We start from the raw sequence: 14787 nt of genomic DNA, 5'->3' as shown, positions 1-14787 counted from the left end.
TCCTAGCTGTCGCGTGTTCTCGCTATGCCTTCGCTATGCTCTCACTATCTCTCGCTACGCTCCCCAGTCGCGCCGTTCCGCGCTAGTGTCTGCTGTCAATTCTCGCACCATCCCTCGCTGGCACTCCGCTAGTCCCTCGCCCCAATCTCTCGCTAGCCCACTCCCCCTCGCTACATTCCCACTACCTCTCGCTACCTACCCCTCGCCACTTATCGCCAACCCACCTATTCTTCCAACACCACCATGTCCAGTCTAACAATATACGCCGCCAAGCTCCTCCTAAAGCGATTGACCGAAGACGAGGACGACCCCTACGTGTCCAACCCCGACGACCAGTTGGAAGAACCCAACCCTGTCACTGAGGAAATCTTCTCATCATGGGCATTGTTTATCCTTCTTTTCCTCCTCTGCTCAGCATTGTGGTCCTCCTATTTCCTCCAACAAAGACGAATCAAGGCCATCCATGAAACAGTGTTGTCCATCTTCTACGGCATGGTGGTGGGGTTGATCATCAGAGTCAGTCCTGGCCACTACATCCAGGACGCCGTCAAGTTCAACTCAGGCTATTTCTTCAACATCCTCTTGCCGCCCATCATCCTCAACTCCGGCTACGAATTGCACCAGGCAAACTTCTTCAACAACCTTGGCTCCATCCTCACCTTTGCCATTCCAGGCACCTTCATGTCGGCGTTGGTGTTGGGAATCATTCTCTATATCTGGACCGCGTTGGGCTTGGACGGAATCAACCTCGAGTTCGTGGACGCGTTGGCTGTGGGTGCCACCCTCTCTGCCACCGACCCTGTCACCATCTTGTCCATCTTCAATGCCTACAAGGTGGACCCCAAGTTGTACACCATCATCTTTGGTGAGTCGTTGTTGAACGATGCCATTTCCATCGTCATGTTTGAGACCTGCCAGAAGTTCCACGGCCATCCAGTGGGCCTTTCGTCGTTCTTCGAGGGTATAGGTTTGTTCTTGATGAGCTTTACCATTTCCACCATTATCGGCATCTTGGTTGGTATTTTCGTGGCCCTTATCTTGAAACACTCCCACATCAGAAGATACCCTCAGATCGAGACGTGCTTGGTGCTCTTGTTCGCCTACGAGTCTTACTTCTTCTCCAACGGTGCCCACATGTCGGGAATTGTGTCTTTGCTCTTCTGTGGGATCACCTTGAAGCACTACGCCTTCTATAACATGTCGAGAAGAACCCAGATCGCCACCAAGTACATCTTCCAGTTGTTGGCCCAGTTGTCAGAAAATTTTATCTTCATCTATTTGGGGTTGTCTTTGTTCACCGAGGTGGAGTTGGTGTTTAAGCCGCTCTTGATTATCGTCACATTTATTTCCATCTGTATTGCCAGATGGTCAGCTGTGTTCCCCTTATCCAAATTCCTCAACTTTTTGTACAGAGCCAGATTCGAAAAATTCACCAACAGAACGGCTCTTAACGGTGGCATTTCTTCCCAAGCGGTTCCCGACGAAATCAGCCATTCCTACCAAATGATGATTTTCTGGGCCGGTTTGAGAGGTGCTGTTGGTGTTGCTTTGGCCATGGGTATCCAAGGCGAAGCCAAGTGGACCTTACTTGCTACTGTGTTGGTGGTGGTTGTGCTTACCGTGATTTTGTTTGGTGGTACCACCGCCTCCATGTTGGAGATTTTGGGAATCAAGGTGGGTGTTATCGACGACACCAACGACTCCGACGACGACTTTGACATTGAAGCCCCTAGATTGCCATACAGCAGCTCCCCTCCATCATCGAATGTGTTCATTGGTAACAGAAGATTCGGCACACCTCAGAGGACAACAACTCCTCCAGTCAAAGGAATGTACAAGGACGACGCTACCAGATCAAGAAATGAATCGAGTGCCAGTTTGGCGTCTGGAATTCCCAGAAATAGCCGATCCTCTTTCAATAACTCCACCTCCGATTTGCATGACGGGAACGTCAACGATGACGATGACGACCTCGTTTCCAGCGACGTTGATGATCTCCTTCCAGGTGTTTCAAATGCTGCACTTACTACTTACCCACAGGCCACTTCGGGGGGAGTATTGGGTGCATTTTTAAGTGCAGAGGAACACTCCAAGTGGTTTACCAAATTCGACGAACAGGTGTTGAAGCCAGTTTTATTGGACACATTACCCAACGGCAGAAGGCGCGAAGATGCTAATCCGGGCAATTCTAATGAGCAGGTTTGATACTTGCCCCGAAATTCTACAATCAATATACTTGAAGTCTTTATATTACACTAGCGGATCGCCGTCTTTTGGGTTTGTTGTTGGTTCTGTTGCTGCTGAGCGATGGCAACGTCAATGACCCACTTGGCCAACTTATAGGTCTTGGGGTTCAATACCATGTCATTCAATTTATAGTTGAATTTCACACATAATTGAAAGAACTCGTGCATGGCCAAATCATGCAATACTGCAATCAAATGATTATTGAGAATCTTCTTGTTAGTCTTTTGGACTTCAGTCAAAAACACTGACGCGGGAACAGTGTCAGTATAATCTCCGGTGGCTCTGATTGGCTTCTCCAATAATTCCATCACGTCCCGTATATGAGTGTTTGTGACGCATCCAATTTTATCCTCTTCGATCGAATGGATCAATAAATTAGACACTGAGATAATGGCATTGCCGAAATTCACCGGGTTTCCGATTCTGGAGCCGGTGTCTCTCTTCAAGGTTGTTCTGAAAAGAACACCAAGGTTTGTGGCGAGGAACTTCCCATTGTAGACATTGTAGATTTGATCGATCGACCTGTATGCTTGGTACACCTTAGCCACGAATGTGGACTTTGGAGTGGTCTTGGGGTCCCAGAAAGTGGTCAATATCGACTTGACGGGTACCAAAACCTGGTTTTCGAGAATCACGTACCATCGAGCTTGTTTGTAGGAAGATTGTTTGTGGGTCTGGGGGTACTTCTTGATGGAATTTGATTTTTGGGGCGTTCCTGCTGCGGAAACAAATGAATTGCCAAAGATATCGCTGTCGTCACGAGCATCGTCCTTAGGAACCTCCGATTTCAACGCCTTGATATCACTGGACGATCTGTAACTGACTCTCAAGGTGGTTTCTCTGATGACCAACGAGCATTCCTCGAGGATGGAGGTCAAGATGTACCCCTTCTTGGACCTGGCACTATAGATTGCGGCTCTCAACTTAACGGCTTCGGGGTCGTTGGAAGTGGCGACGTAGGCCAATTCCTGGAAGGCGCTGAGGCGGCTCAATGGCTCGTTGACGTTGCGTAAGCCGTTCAACAACGTGTTCAACGGATCGGCACTGTAGGTACTGATGGGCTTCTTGCCATCCAAGCACCCAATGGTGGAGTAGACATTGAACGCATGGTTGACGAGTTCCCATGCCAATAATACCTGGTAGGAGAAGAACGCCAGCGACAACACCGTGGATACCGTGACCCCGTAGCCAGGCACCTGGGTGTCCAAGCCAGCCACGAGGAGGGTGAGGTAGTTGGCCTTGTAGCACAAGGAACGCACCACGAGCCACAACAATGGCGAAGAGCCTGCCACGAACACCGTCAACACCAACGCGTTCAATAACAAGAGGGGCACCTTGGCGAGCAAGGTGTCGTCAGGCGACAGCTTCTGGGACCCGTACTTGAACACCAAGCGGTTGCGCTGGAACACCAAGTGGTGGGCCAGGTAAAATGCTGCCAAGTACGCGGGGTGGAAGAAGAGGGTGTAGACCCATTTGTCGTTGACCAACGGCGATTGGCGGTACTCCTTGGAGTGCAAGTAGTACTCGAGCTTGTGGGGCAGCTGGGACACGAAAACACCCGTGAAAAACGCCACCGACACCACGTAGAAGCTGGCGTACTGGAGGTAGACTCCTGAGCACACGCTGTGGTAGACCTGGGATGCCAACGATTTGTAGGGAGCAATGTCCACAGTCGAGAGACGTACACGCGACTGTTTGACGACGAGAAGCCCAGCGTAGAGTACAGGCGCCCTGAAAACCGTCAACAAGAGGTTCCACCAGAACGAGCCGTAGGGGACTCTAAGCGCTATGGAGATGGCGATGGCAAGAAGGATGTTGATGTTGTTGACATACTTGAGTCGTTTGATGAGCACCTTGTGGAAGAAGGTGTGGTACGACGTGGGAGACACCACAGACATGGCGATGTGGCAATGGAAAGGAACAAGATGGTTGCGATGGTTGGCGATGATTTTTGGTGCGGAAAATAACACCCAGATCGTGGATCAAATTTGGGTTGTGGAGGGAGGAATAGAAGTGCGGGTGCTACGACGCCCCAATTGGCAGTAGATCGTGTGTACTCAGTATAAAACACTTCACATAGGGATAACCCCAAAAATTGTGTGGCCACTCTACTTGTAATGATTGCTTCCCAGCACCTTTTGATCGACAGTATTACATTGGCCTGTGGGCAAATTGTTTGGCCAGACATTGGTATTTTCTTCTCGGCACTTATTCACTTCATGACAGCTACGGTATCGAGCAAGTAGAGTCATGGAGCTAGTGGAATGGATGCTTCAATCGTTGCTATGCTGCCCTGAGCTTTGGCTGGTAGAGCTCCTAGAATAGAACGGGAGAACAAATCAGACAAATAAAATAAGGATGCTCAACAGAACAGGCCTTGTCATGTTAGTTTCATTGTAGCAAAAGTCAGTTGAGGCGAGCAAAACTGGGGGTTGCCCTAGAAAATTAGAATGTAATGGTACCACATTATGTTGTCGTGAATGGTCCTTGGAGCATTTCAAATGCTTCCTACAAACTCTGTAACCATGGTTTCCATAGCTTTCTTTAGGTCTCTTGTGTCACACTACACACTCTTCTACCAAAACGCACCTACAGCTCCAAAAACCCATCCTACATCACCGTCTTCATCTCAGAAACTATTACGCGTTGATTCTATATACATTATTCCTGGTTGACGGCAACTTGAGCTTCTCTCTTCAACTTCTCGCCCTCTCCACTCAAGGTGTCCTTGATGACTTGCAAGCCAGGCTTGCCACTAATCTCACCTAATACTTCGTCGGCGATGATTCTCTCGTTAAAGTCGATGTTGGCGTATCCAGTACCAGACGAAACCAATCTGCTTTCAACAATACTCTGGCTTCCATCGAACTTACTGAAATTAACCTCGAATGCTTCGTTGATGGCAGCCTCCAATTCTTCTTCGGTGGTGATGAAGTTGGATGCTGCGTGGTACAAGTCGAGCAACTTGTTGGCCTTCTCTTCCTTGATCTGCAATTCGGTGGTCTTGCGGTTCAATGTTCTTTGCTCCTCCACGAGTAATTGCTCTTCTTCGGTTCTTTGTCTCATGATGGGGCCCTGCAAGTAGCTGTCTATGGTGGGGAGGGTCAACTTGGAGGCAGCGGACTCTTCGTAAACATGCGAATCGGCAAAGGCCTGCTCTCTCTCGGCTGCCTTGGCCTTGTACTCCTCGAGCTTCTTCAATCTCTCGGCTTCCGTCAAGTATGCTTGTTTCAAGTAGTCCCTGCGGATCTCATCTCTCTTCAATTGCCATAACTGTTCTTGGCTCAAGGAGCTCTCGTCGACGTTGGGGCGTCTGTCCTCGATGTTTCTCTTGATTCTTTCTTCAACTGTCACCACTTTCTTTTCCACTGGCTCTCTGTGGAAGGTGAATCCTTTCTTGATGGGCAATGGCACACCTTCAGCGTAACCTTGCGATACCTTGGATTCTTTGGCGATTTGATCGGGGTTTTTGGGTGCTATGGGAAACCTCTTAAACACAGGACGCACCTTGGGGAGAATACCGGACTTTCCTCCGTATTTGAGAACACCTTTACCCATGATGCTAGTGATGTTTAAGAGAAACGTCGGTGAAAAATCATTTTCAAGCTGGGGCACGACCGGCTATCCTGGAGTGAGAACTCTCTGGCTGCGAATGGGGGCCACAAAAATGGGGAATGGGGCCATGCGACTAATCCGTAGCGAGCCGAATATCTTACCGGCATGTAATGGAAGTACTCGGACGGGGGAAGTGTCAAGAGCGCCAGAATGTGATCTAAGTGAATTTTGAGGTTTTTGAGCTATATAAATGTGGTACCATAAAATGGGATGAGATCAGGCAAAACACATCTAAGAGTACGAAGTAAGTGGAAAGTGGCTAACAAGGTACAATTCGTTTCGTTCTAATATTGGTAGTATGCTCCGATTTATTTCGTTATTAATGGTAGACATATTTAATTCGCTTTGAAAATTTCAGTTTTGGATTGTCCTTGAGTATTAGTCATTTGATGATAGTTGCTAGCAGCATGTTCTGTAGATAATTAATTTAAATGAGTATCTCTAGTTGACCAGCGCCCAAGGGAAAGAAACTGAGGAAAGTGTTGCGCTGTAGCCTCTATAGGTCGAGTTATGTTTTTATTCGTATTAAAATATTGGGTGAAGTGGGATTTTAGCTGCGGAGTAAACTCCAGTTTGTGATATTGTTTATACTATCCTGACTTTTAATTTCAATCATTTATGTAATAAGCTCTGCTTAACGACTTTTCAGGTAACAAACACTCCATTGTGGTTGGTCATTTTGCTAGAAAACCCATAAACCAATATTGAGTATTATGTGCGATAAAGCCAAAATATACCTAGCTGAGTGCTAATAAATGAAGTGACGATACTGTGGGGTCATTCTGGTAGTGAAGTAAGGAAATGCATCAAAATTCTTATAATTGAAATATTTTACTGATCTCGCAGAAAATTAGATCGAATTGAGATTTGTCCATATTACCTGATAAATGCTTTGAAAAAAGGACAGTTAACTTTCTCATCAAAGCTACATTCTACATTTATCTTACCTTTCCAGAGTCGTTATTAAGTTCATCAATCATATATTAGCTATTTTTTAGAAGTATCGGAAGAGAGATCAATAACTCGGACGGAAAAGACCTAGACAATGTAAGCAAAACAATTACCAAATCAAAGATCTTCCATAAGGAGAATAAGCCAAATGCCATTTGCTTCCTACTTGACTCCCCAGACTTCGTAGATGTGCTCCAGACACACCTTTCCTATCTTCTTATTTCCGACCTCATTCTCAAATTCCTTCACCAACAACTTCTTCTTTTCCTCTGTCGATTTGTTGGAATGCTCTACGTGATAATAATGCAAGAGCAGTTTAGGCGTAGGAAACCGATGCTGTATAGTGATGGCTCTCTCCAAGCTTACCCCCCTAATAGTCATGAGCATAAGCACAAACATCTCCTTGACCGTCATCATCCCAGTCTTCCCCAAAACATCCTGGAACATCGAGAAGAGATGTACACACTCATAATCCGTAGATCGGTGCTCAAATTCATTTCTGAAGACATCAAGAATCTCACTGTATTCTACTTGGTTATTCACCGATCTGGGTCGAAGTACTATCAATTTCGTTCCATTAAGTCTTTCTTGGATTACTTGGGTTAACGAGGCCAAGAACAGAATAGTTTCATCAACATCCTTGAACCTCCGAAGATAGAACTCAGAGACAGTCATTGTCATAGACAACGCTGTCTTGATGGCATCCATCATTTCGATCACATTGTCAATCCCACTTTCTTCGACCAAATAATAGTAATGCTTCATTCCAGTTTTCTTCAACCGGTTCTTCTGTTCTTGAAACCGACCGTCTCGGATAGACATCGCCAAATCATCGAGTTTCTTTCTCTCGCAAATGTAGTTTAGCACCACTTCCTTCTTAGATTGTTTATGCTGGGCTATCCATAGCGTGTCTCCCACCGAAAGCGACCTTACTTCACACTTCACGTTTAAAGAGCCTAGTCTGTTCAGAAAAAAATCTCGCTCCAGTTGTGATCGTATTTCCCTGTTATCTATGAGGAGAATAATTTCGTATTCGTCGTGGGGCCATACGTCATATTTGATTCCGTTATAAACCCGAGCCACCGGATCATGTACCCCCAGGATTTCTTGATGGATTTCGGGCAATATGGACTTGCTTGGTGAAGACATTAGTCCTTGGTCTGGACTTACTTGGACGTGATTGTCATAAGATACATCGTATTCCTTCAAGGGCGTGGAATGGATCCCCACTGTGTCCTTCAATTGGGCAGCCAAGTCTTGGCCTTCCTCAGTTAGAAAGTACATTTTGGGCCTACCAGTGAACCCCACCAAATCATTGCTGATCAATACCTTCACAGAGTTCCACGCAGAGTAGAACTCATTAGAGGCAGGATTAGACGTGAATGACTTATCTGCAAAAGGACCAGCTCTCTTGATGATTTCGTCTTTTGTGAGCCCTCTCTTCCTCTTATCTCCTATGTAGAGGGCTATCAATATAGCAAACCCTCCAGATCTGTGTCTGGGAACGTATCGTTTCTTCTTGCGAGGCTTCTTGGTTAGCTGCGATGGATTGGCTGCTTCTGGAGCAATTTCTTCCTTCTCTGCAAATTCTGGGGGTATTTCTATCTTGTTCTGCTCACAGTGTTTCCTCAACTTTGCTGTCAAAGTCTTGACAGTCTTGTCTCCGATATATTGGACCAGCCTGAGAGTTTTGGGATTCAGAATTGGGCCTTCAAAGTGCCTAAGACGATCCAATGCACGGTTATAAAGAAGGGCTGCTTTAGTTCCCTTCTTTGTGGCGTCTATAGCCGCTTCTTCGATCCATTCTATGAATAGTGGCTTGAAATCGGGGGCATCCATTGCAGACCAGGAGATGGGCAGAACGCGTCCATATGTATCGGCGCACATGACTGTGAGCACGCTACTTTCCCCACGTGACTGAGCATCGAGCTACCGAAACCTCACCAAAGCATAGTATCACAATATATTACACCATCGGGGTTTCATTTAGAGTCCTTTCTAATAGACTATCATTTCACACATCACAAAATGTCGGAACGGGGCAAGAAGTCGATGCTTCCGCCCATCAACCTTATCTTCAAGTACTTACAACAGCAACTGCCAGTGACCATCTGGCTCTACGAGCAAACAGGCCTGAGAATACAGGGCAAAATAAGAGGCTTTGATGAGTTCATGAACGTGGTTATTGATGATGCTGTGGAGATCTCGATGAAAGACGGGTCCAAGGAGGAGCTTGGGCGTATGTTGTTGAAAGGTGAAAACATCACCTTGATCTCGAGCTTGGACGTGTGATTGCCTGGCACGACGCTTGTCCTCGCAGGGGACCACGCAAGATGGGTCCACGGAAGATGCAGTGGTTCAAGCAGAAAATGACTACTTTTCAGGGATTAGTTTTTTCTGATTGAAATAAGAAGGCTGGTTCCAGTCTGGTGTATACTAGAATCAATTTTACAAACAGGTACATTAACATCGTATCTATAACAATTAGTACTGGATCATTGTAGGCTCGGTAGGCGACGCATACGGTATGGGACCACTCCATGCTGCTATGGCAAGAAACAAATGGCAAGCATTCACTTCGAGCGGAGATAGAATGATTCAACGAATCGAAAAGTGTCGAATATGACCAGCTCCTTCGTGACAAGAAGCGGCTCTTTTCACTTAATATTGGGGCATTTCCTGGAGCGATAGAATAGGAACTATGAAGCATCTGCGAAAGGTACTTGAGGATCAAGGGTGGATTGTCGCTGCCAATTTGGCCACACTAACGGTATCTAAAACAATAGTAGTAAACTAGTAAAGCCAGTACCTATGGAGCTCTTCATGAGTCAAATGGTTCACATCATCGAGATTCCAATACAGCCAGTCTAATTGGCATCGTGGACAAAACTCACTCGCTTCCGGGTGGTGGGACTGCCTTCCTTCCTCTGCCTGTACCGTCTGTTTCTGTCCTCTTTCAAAGCCACCGATCTGTACTGCAGAATCTGCTTCTCTCGCTGGGCCTGGTTGGCCCGTTTAACCACAGCACTCTTTGCCTTGACTTCTGCGGTGGCTAGGTATACTCGTGACACCTTAAGTGTCACCAAGATCGAGCCGTCGCGGTACTGGATGCGATGGAGTTCACCAGCGATCACTGTAGGTTTTGTAGGGCTAGTGCACGGACTCTTGAGAATGGACTTCATGGGCCATTTTATTCGTAGGGAGATGCAATTTCAGAGGATTGCAGCAAGGGTGGTTGTGATTGGAAGAATGTTTCGATCAGAGTGTGTAAGGTCAAATGGTGGGTTGGAACTTCACCAAAACTAATTTGTTATTCCACCAGTATGAGTACTTGGTGGAAATACGCAAAGTATCGTAGTAAAAGCCAGCTGTTTCACCAAAGTATTGAATAATGTGGTGGGTTGGATTTTCACCAAAGTACTGTCTAATTCGATATCCCACAAGTATGAGTAACTGGTTGAGTTTGACCAACACTAAATCGTAATTATCCCAAAACAGTAAATTGGTATGGAGTTTCCAAAAGTACCGACCAATTCGTAATTGAACTATCCGAGTTTCCACAATAGTGACACTACGTGATACTGTGCCTTGTGGTAGCGAAGAGCTGATGATTCTGGGATCTACCAGTAGTACTTTTTAGAGAGAAAATCACACACAGAAACTCGCCAACAAGCAATAAACCCACCAGCAAAACAGTCCAGGAAGCGACAACTGAGCCAGTTTTGGATGTTCTAGCCACGAGTAGCGTGCCACTTGTGAAGTCGGGGAGTCTTACAGCTTAGTCAGGCGCATTCTTCAAAAGTCCGCTGGTTCGCGGTGCCATCGTAATCGCGTGCAAATCACCATACACGTCATACACCACCACACCATCATGAGTAACTTTGCCAGACCCAGTGGTGGATCGAATGCCAACAATCCCATAAACGGCACGAGCGGAGCCAGCAGTGGCCATGGGACCAATTTCGGGAACAATTCCGCCCCCAGTTTTCCTACCAACAACAAGTTCAAATCCCAGCCCAGTGCTCCCCAAAGGACATTCCAGCCAGTATCGTACACCCCAGAAGAGTACCAGCGGATCCAGCTGCTCCTCGACAAGGTGTTGGGGCCAGAATACGTCAGCTCCCGGCCAGGAGGCGGTGGACAGAAGGTGTCGTACATCGAGGGCTGGAAGGCGCTCAATCTTGCCAACGAGATCTTTGGGTTCAATGGGTGGAACTCGGAGCTCATCAGCACCCAGGTGGACTATTTCGACACCCACGGTAACTCAGGCCGTTTCTCCATGGGCCTTTCGGTGGTGGTACGCGTCACCATCAAGGATGGCGCCTACCACGAGGACTTTGGGTATGGATACATCGACAACGCCAAGAGCAAGGCCATGGCGTTCGAGAAGTGCAAGAAGGAGGCGTTCACAGACGGCGTCAAGCGGTGCTTGAGGTGCTTCGGAAACGTGTTGGGCAATTGCTTGTACGACAGAAACATCATCTCCAAGATCCAGAAGGTGAAGTTGCCACAGCCAGACCTCGAGGACAGCGACTTCTACCGCGACCCAATGTTGGTGGAGCGTGAGCGAAGGAAACTCACCAGCACCAAGGTTAATCTCCTTGAGAGACGAGATCCAGCCGCTCCAGTGGCACCACCAGCACCAAAAGCCACCACCAACCCCGTACCGACTACTCCCAATCCGAGCCACGCGTCTGGTGCCCCTCAGAGACACACCAGTATACCCCCCGGCCCACCGAAGACTAAGACATACACTCCTAGTGCCCAGGAGCTTGAGGAGTTGGACGAGTCGTTTTTCAGCGATGACCTAATGGAGGAAGCTGAACCCGAGGACAAGGGCTCCAAGGATACGGATATAGAACCCAGACAGCTGGTTCCTGACAAGCCACAGCAGTTCCCGTTGTTTGTGAGCGCCAAAGGGGCAGATTTGCTCCAGCAAACCCCCGAAGATATCACCAAATTGCCCCAGTTTGACCCCAAGTTCGTATCACCCAACATCAAACGGACGTTGCCTAACACCTCGGCGCCAGTGAAGCGTACTGAGGTGTCTGCTGTCTCAAGCCAGAGCATTAGCCGGGTGTATCCACCTAGCCAAAGCGAAAACAACGCCTTGGGCAAGCGGATAGGGATGCCACCCAGCCAGCGACCGGCAAAGCGACAAAAGGAGCTGCTGGCGGAAGCCAGCTAGCCATATGTATTATAGAGGGTAGATAGCTAGCAATAAATGCTCAGGCATGGGCACAGAGTAGAGTACTAGTGAAGGGGTGGAGTGTGGGAGTAGACTGAAAGTGTAGACTGAATGGGAGACAGGAAGAGGCTGAAAGAAAGAGCATTGACTTAAGAGTTATTAAACAGAGCATGAAGAGAGACTGAAAGGGGAGAGTGAAGCAGTGGAATGAAGGAGCGGAATAAAGGAGTGGACTGAAGTAGTAAATTGAAAGAATGATTAGAGTGAAACAGACTAGAATGAAAGAGAAACTGGATGAGAAACTGGATGAGAAACTGAAAGAGAGACTGGAGAATAGGCTGAACAAAGAAGAGAGAAGACTGAATGAGAACATGCTGAGGAGACTGAATGAGAATAGGCCTAGCCAAGGAGACTGAAAGACCGAATGCCTGAATGAGTAGAGCCAAGGAGACTGAATGACTGAATGTGTAGAGTGAAGCAGACTGAAAGAGACTGAAAGACTCAATGAGAGATGGAAAGAGACTGAAAGAATGAGACTGGACTACAATCGCCATCTCGTGGTAGCGATTCTAGCAACAGACGAATCAGTCCAATATTGTTGAAGCATCCTTCATGCGATCTCCACCTTCTAGCGGGACCTACTTTGACCAGAAACGAGTACACCAATGGGCCACTGGAAAATACTGGCAACACCCAGTGTGTATTTCGATCTATAGCACTGTTCTGCGCTATGGCAGAGGCTATAACTTCGAAGCGACCCATTGCTCAAGATGGTTGGCTGCAAAGATACGGACTAACGAGAGCAATTGTTGTCTAGGACCACCAGCTGAAGGAGAAACGGAAGCATACTGACTGTTAAGGACTTCACGTGTTCCGCTACCCCTAGTTTGATTCTTCTGGCAATTACTAAACTGGACAAGCTATCTGCCCTACAAACCAGCCAGTCTCAGGAGGCACAATAGTCAGCACCAGCTCCAAGAAAGCCAACACAAGCCATCAAATCTATAACCACTGTTGGTTCAGCACGAAAGGGAACTCCAGCAGGCTCCACAAGCCTGGGCTTCTAAGACCATTTGGCAATCATGGCTGGTAAGTCAGCTCAGATCCCAAATAATCTCCAATTCCTTCTGTTTTCATTCAACCCACTTCTGGCTGCTAGAAAGCAAGCATGCCGTACACTCGGCGCAAACTCCGGCCACAACAGGAATCCAAAAGTGTCACATTGGCACGATTTCTATTATTTTCTATTGTTATCCGTCCTGAAATTTGGCCTGCATCTTCCCCCGATAGTCCCAGACACTCTCTCGCTATCGCTGGTACTGCCACACCCGCACGTACATTGAAAGCTGAAGATCACCTGCCCCAAGTTATACTGACCCAGGGCAATGCTCGCCATGTCCAGAGACTTCAGCTCCATAACATCCATCCTCAACAATATAGGTCCATTCAACGAGGTTCCCGATGAATACTCCCCTCAAGAAACCATCAATGCATTGTCCAGCTCCAAGATATTGGTCATCGGTGCAGGTGGTCTAGGGTGTGAGATCCTCAAGAATCTTGCCTTGACGGGTTTTCAAGACATTCATGTCATAGATATGGATACCATCGATGTCTCCAACCTCAACCGTCAATTCTTGTTTCGAGCCAAAGATGTGGGCCACTCCAAGGCCCAAGTGGCCGCCGAGTTCATCCAGGAAAGAATCGAGAACAATCATCTCAAGATCACCCCATTCTTTGGCCGCATTCAGGACAAGCCTGTGGAGTACTACAAGCAGTTTGACGTGGTAATCTGTGGCCTTGATAGCGTGGAAGCAAGGAGGTGGATCAATGCTACTTTGGTTTCCTTGGTGGACAATGAATTGAATAACCTCATACCGTTGATCGATGGAGGAACAGAAGGATTCAGGGGACAATCCAGAGTGATTTTGCCCAAAGTCACCTCATGCTACGAATGTACCTTGGATATGGTCACCCCAAAAACAACCTATCCTGTGTGCACCATTGCCAATACTCCCAGATTACCAGAACATTGCATAGAATGGTCATCTGTAATGGAATGGCCTCGAAATTTCGGATCTCAGAAGTTCGATGCCGATAATCCTGAGCATGTGGAATGGATGTACCAACTGTCCCTCAAAAGAGCCCAGGAATATAACATAGAAGGAGTCACCCGCCTGTTGACGCTTGGAGTAGTCAAAAATATCATTCCTGCTATCGCATCGACAAATGCCATCATCGCAGCTTCTTGTTGTAACGAGGCATTCAAATTGGTGACCAATTGCAATCCTATTCTCGACAACTACATGATGTATTCGGGGGATGATTCGATCTTTACCTACACTTATGCCCATGTGAACAAGAAGAATTGTCCAGTGTGTGGAAATATGGCTAAAAATGTTACTGCCGAAAGATGGTGGACATTGGAATATTTCATCGATGAGTTGAGTTCAAAGCTGGAAATTCAAATGAAGAGGCCATCCTTGTCCAGTTCCTCTGCATACTTATACTTGAGGAACCCACCAAATTTGGAAGAGAAAACCAGGCCAAATTTGTACAAAAAGTTGAGCACATTAATAGATGATGGCAATGAAATCGTGGTGACGGACCCCAATCTTCCAATTTCGTTACGGTTGGTGGTTAACTTCTCTGGGCCAGAACATGAACCCCTTTGATTTCTATTTCACGAGTAATGAATACAATCCTAACGTCAAACTTTTATTATCATTCTATTTAACCGATCATAGAGGTATATATTAGGGACACGGTAGATGGATCATAATACAAAA

The 14787-nt window shown here is 47.0% G+C and overlaps 7 protein-coding genes across 7 annotated transcripts; 4 read left to right on the top strand and 3 right to left on the bottom strand.

The window, feature by feature from the left end:
• Positions 1-243: 243 nt before the first annotated feature.
• Positions 244-2205, top strand: NHX1 (bifunctional K:H/Na:H antiporter; the record flags this gene model as incomplete). Its single annotated transcript, XM_020210823.1, has 1 exon — positions 244-2205. The coding sequence occupies one exon, from the start codon at positions 244-246 to the stop codon at positions 2203-2205; it is 1962 nt and encodes a 653-aa protein (XP_020064033.1).
• A 50-nt stretch (positions 2206-2255) lies between these two features.
• Positions 2256-4145, bottom strand: CANTADRAFT_52312 (uncharacterized protein; the record flags this gene model as incomplete). Its single annotated transcript, XM_020210064.1, has 2 exons — positions 2256-2816; positions 2853-4145. 2 exons carry the CDS (start codon positions 4143-4145, stop codon positions 2256-2258), a joined length of 1854 nt encoding a protein of 617 aa, XP_020064032.1.
• A 763-nt stretch (positions 4146-4908) lies between these two features.
• On the bottom strand, positions 4909-5805 carry CANTADRAFT_51542 (mitochondrial 37S ribosomal protein PET123; the record flags this gene model as incomplete). Its single annotated transcript, XM_020209955.1, has 1 exon — positions 4909-5805. One exon carries the CDS (start codon positions 5803-5805, stop codon positions 4909-4911), a length of 897 nt encoding a protein of 298 aa, XP_020064031.1.
• A 1170-nt stretch (positions 5806-6975) lies between these two features.
• Positions 6976-8652, bottom strand: CANTADRAFT_51416 (uncharacterized protein; the record flags this gene model as incomplete). Its single annotated transcript, XM_020209936.1, has 1 exon — positions 6976-8652. The coding sequence occupies one exon, from the start codon at positions 8650-8652 to the stop codon at positions 6976-6978; it is 1677 nt and encodes a 558-aa protein (XP_020064030.1).
• Positions 8653-8841: 189 nt separating this feature from the next.
• Positions 8842-9105, top strand: CANTADRAFT_52082 (mRNA splicing protein; the record flags this gene model as incomplete). Its single annotated transcript, XM_020210036.1, has 1 exon — positions 8842-9105. One exon carries the CDS (start codon positions 8842-8844, stop codon positions 9103-9105), a length of 264 nt encoding a protein of 87 aa, XP_020064029.1.
• A 1732-nt stretch (positions 9106-10837) lies between these two features.
• Positions 10838-11971, top strand: RAD52 (recombinase; the record flags this gene model as incomplete). Its single annotated transcript, XM_020208624.1, has 1 exon — positions 10838-11971. A coding segment is annotated over one exon (1134 nt), but the record flags the coding sequence as incomplete, so codon positions are not given.
• Positions 11972-13386: 1415 nt separating this feature from the next.
• CANTADRAFT_51244 (NEDD8-activating protein) lies at positions 13387-14673 on the top strand (the record flags this gene model as incomplete). Its single annotated transcript, XM_020209919.1, has 1 exon — positions 13387-14673. One exon carries the CDS (start codon positions 13387-13389, stop codon positions 14671-14673), a length of 1287 nt encoding a protein of 428 aa, XP_020064027.1.
• Positions 14674-14787: the final 114 nt, after the last annotated feature.

Source organism: Suhomyces tanzawaensis, assembly GCF_001661415.1.
Source record: "Suhomyces tanzawaensis NRRL Y-17324 unplaced genomic scaffold CANTAscaffold_4, whole genome shotgun sequence".
Classification (NCBI taxonomy): domain Eukaryota; kingdom Fungi; phylum Ascomycota; class Pichiomycetes; order Serinales; family Debaryomycetaceae; genus Suhomyces; species Suhomyces tanzawaensis.
The sequence above is the reverse complement of the archived record's forward strand: the minus strand, read 5'-3'. Positions and strand labels throughout refer to the sequence as shown.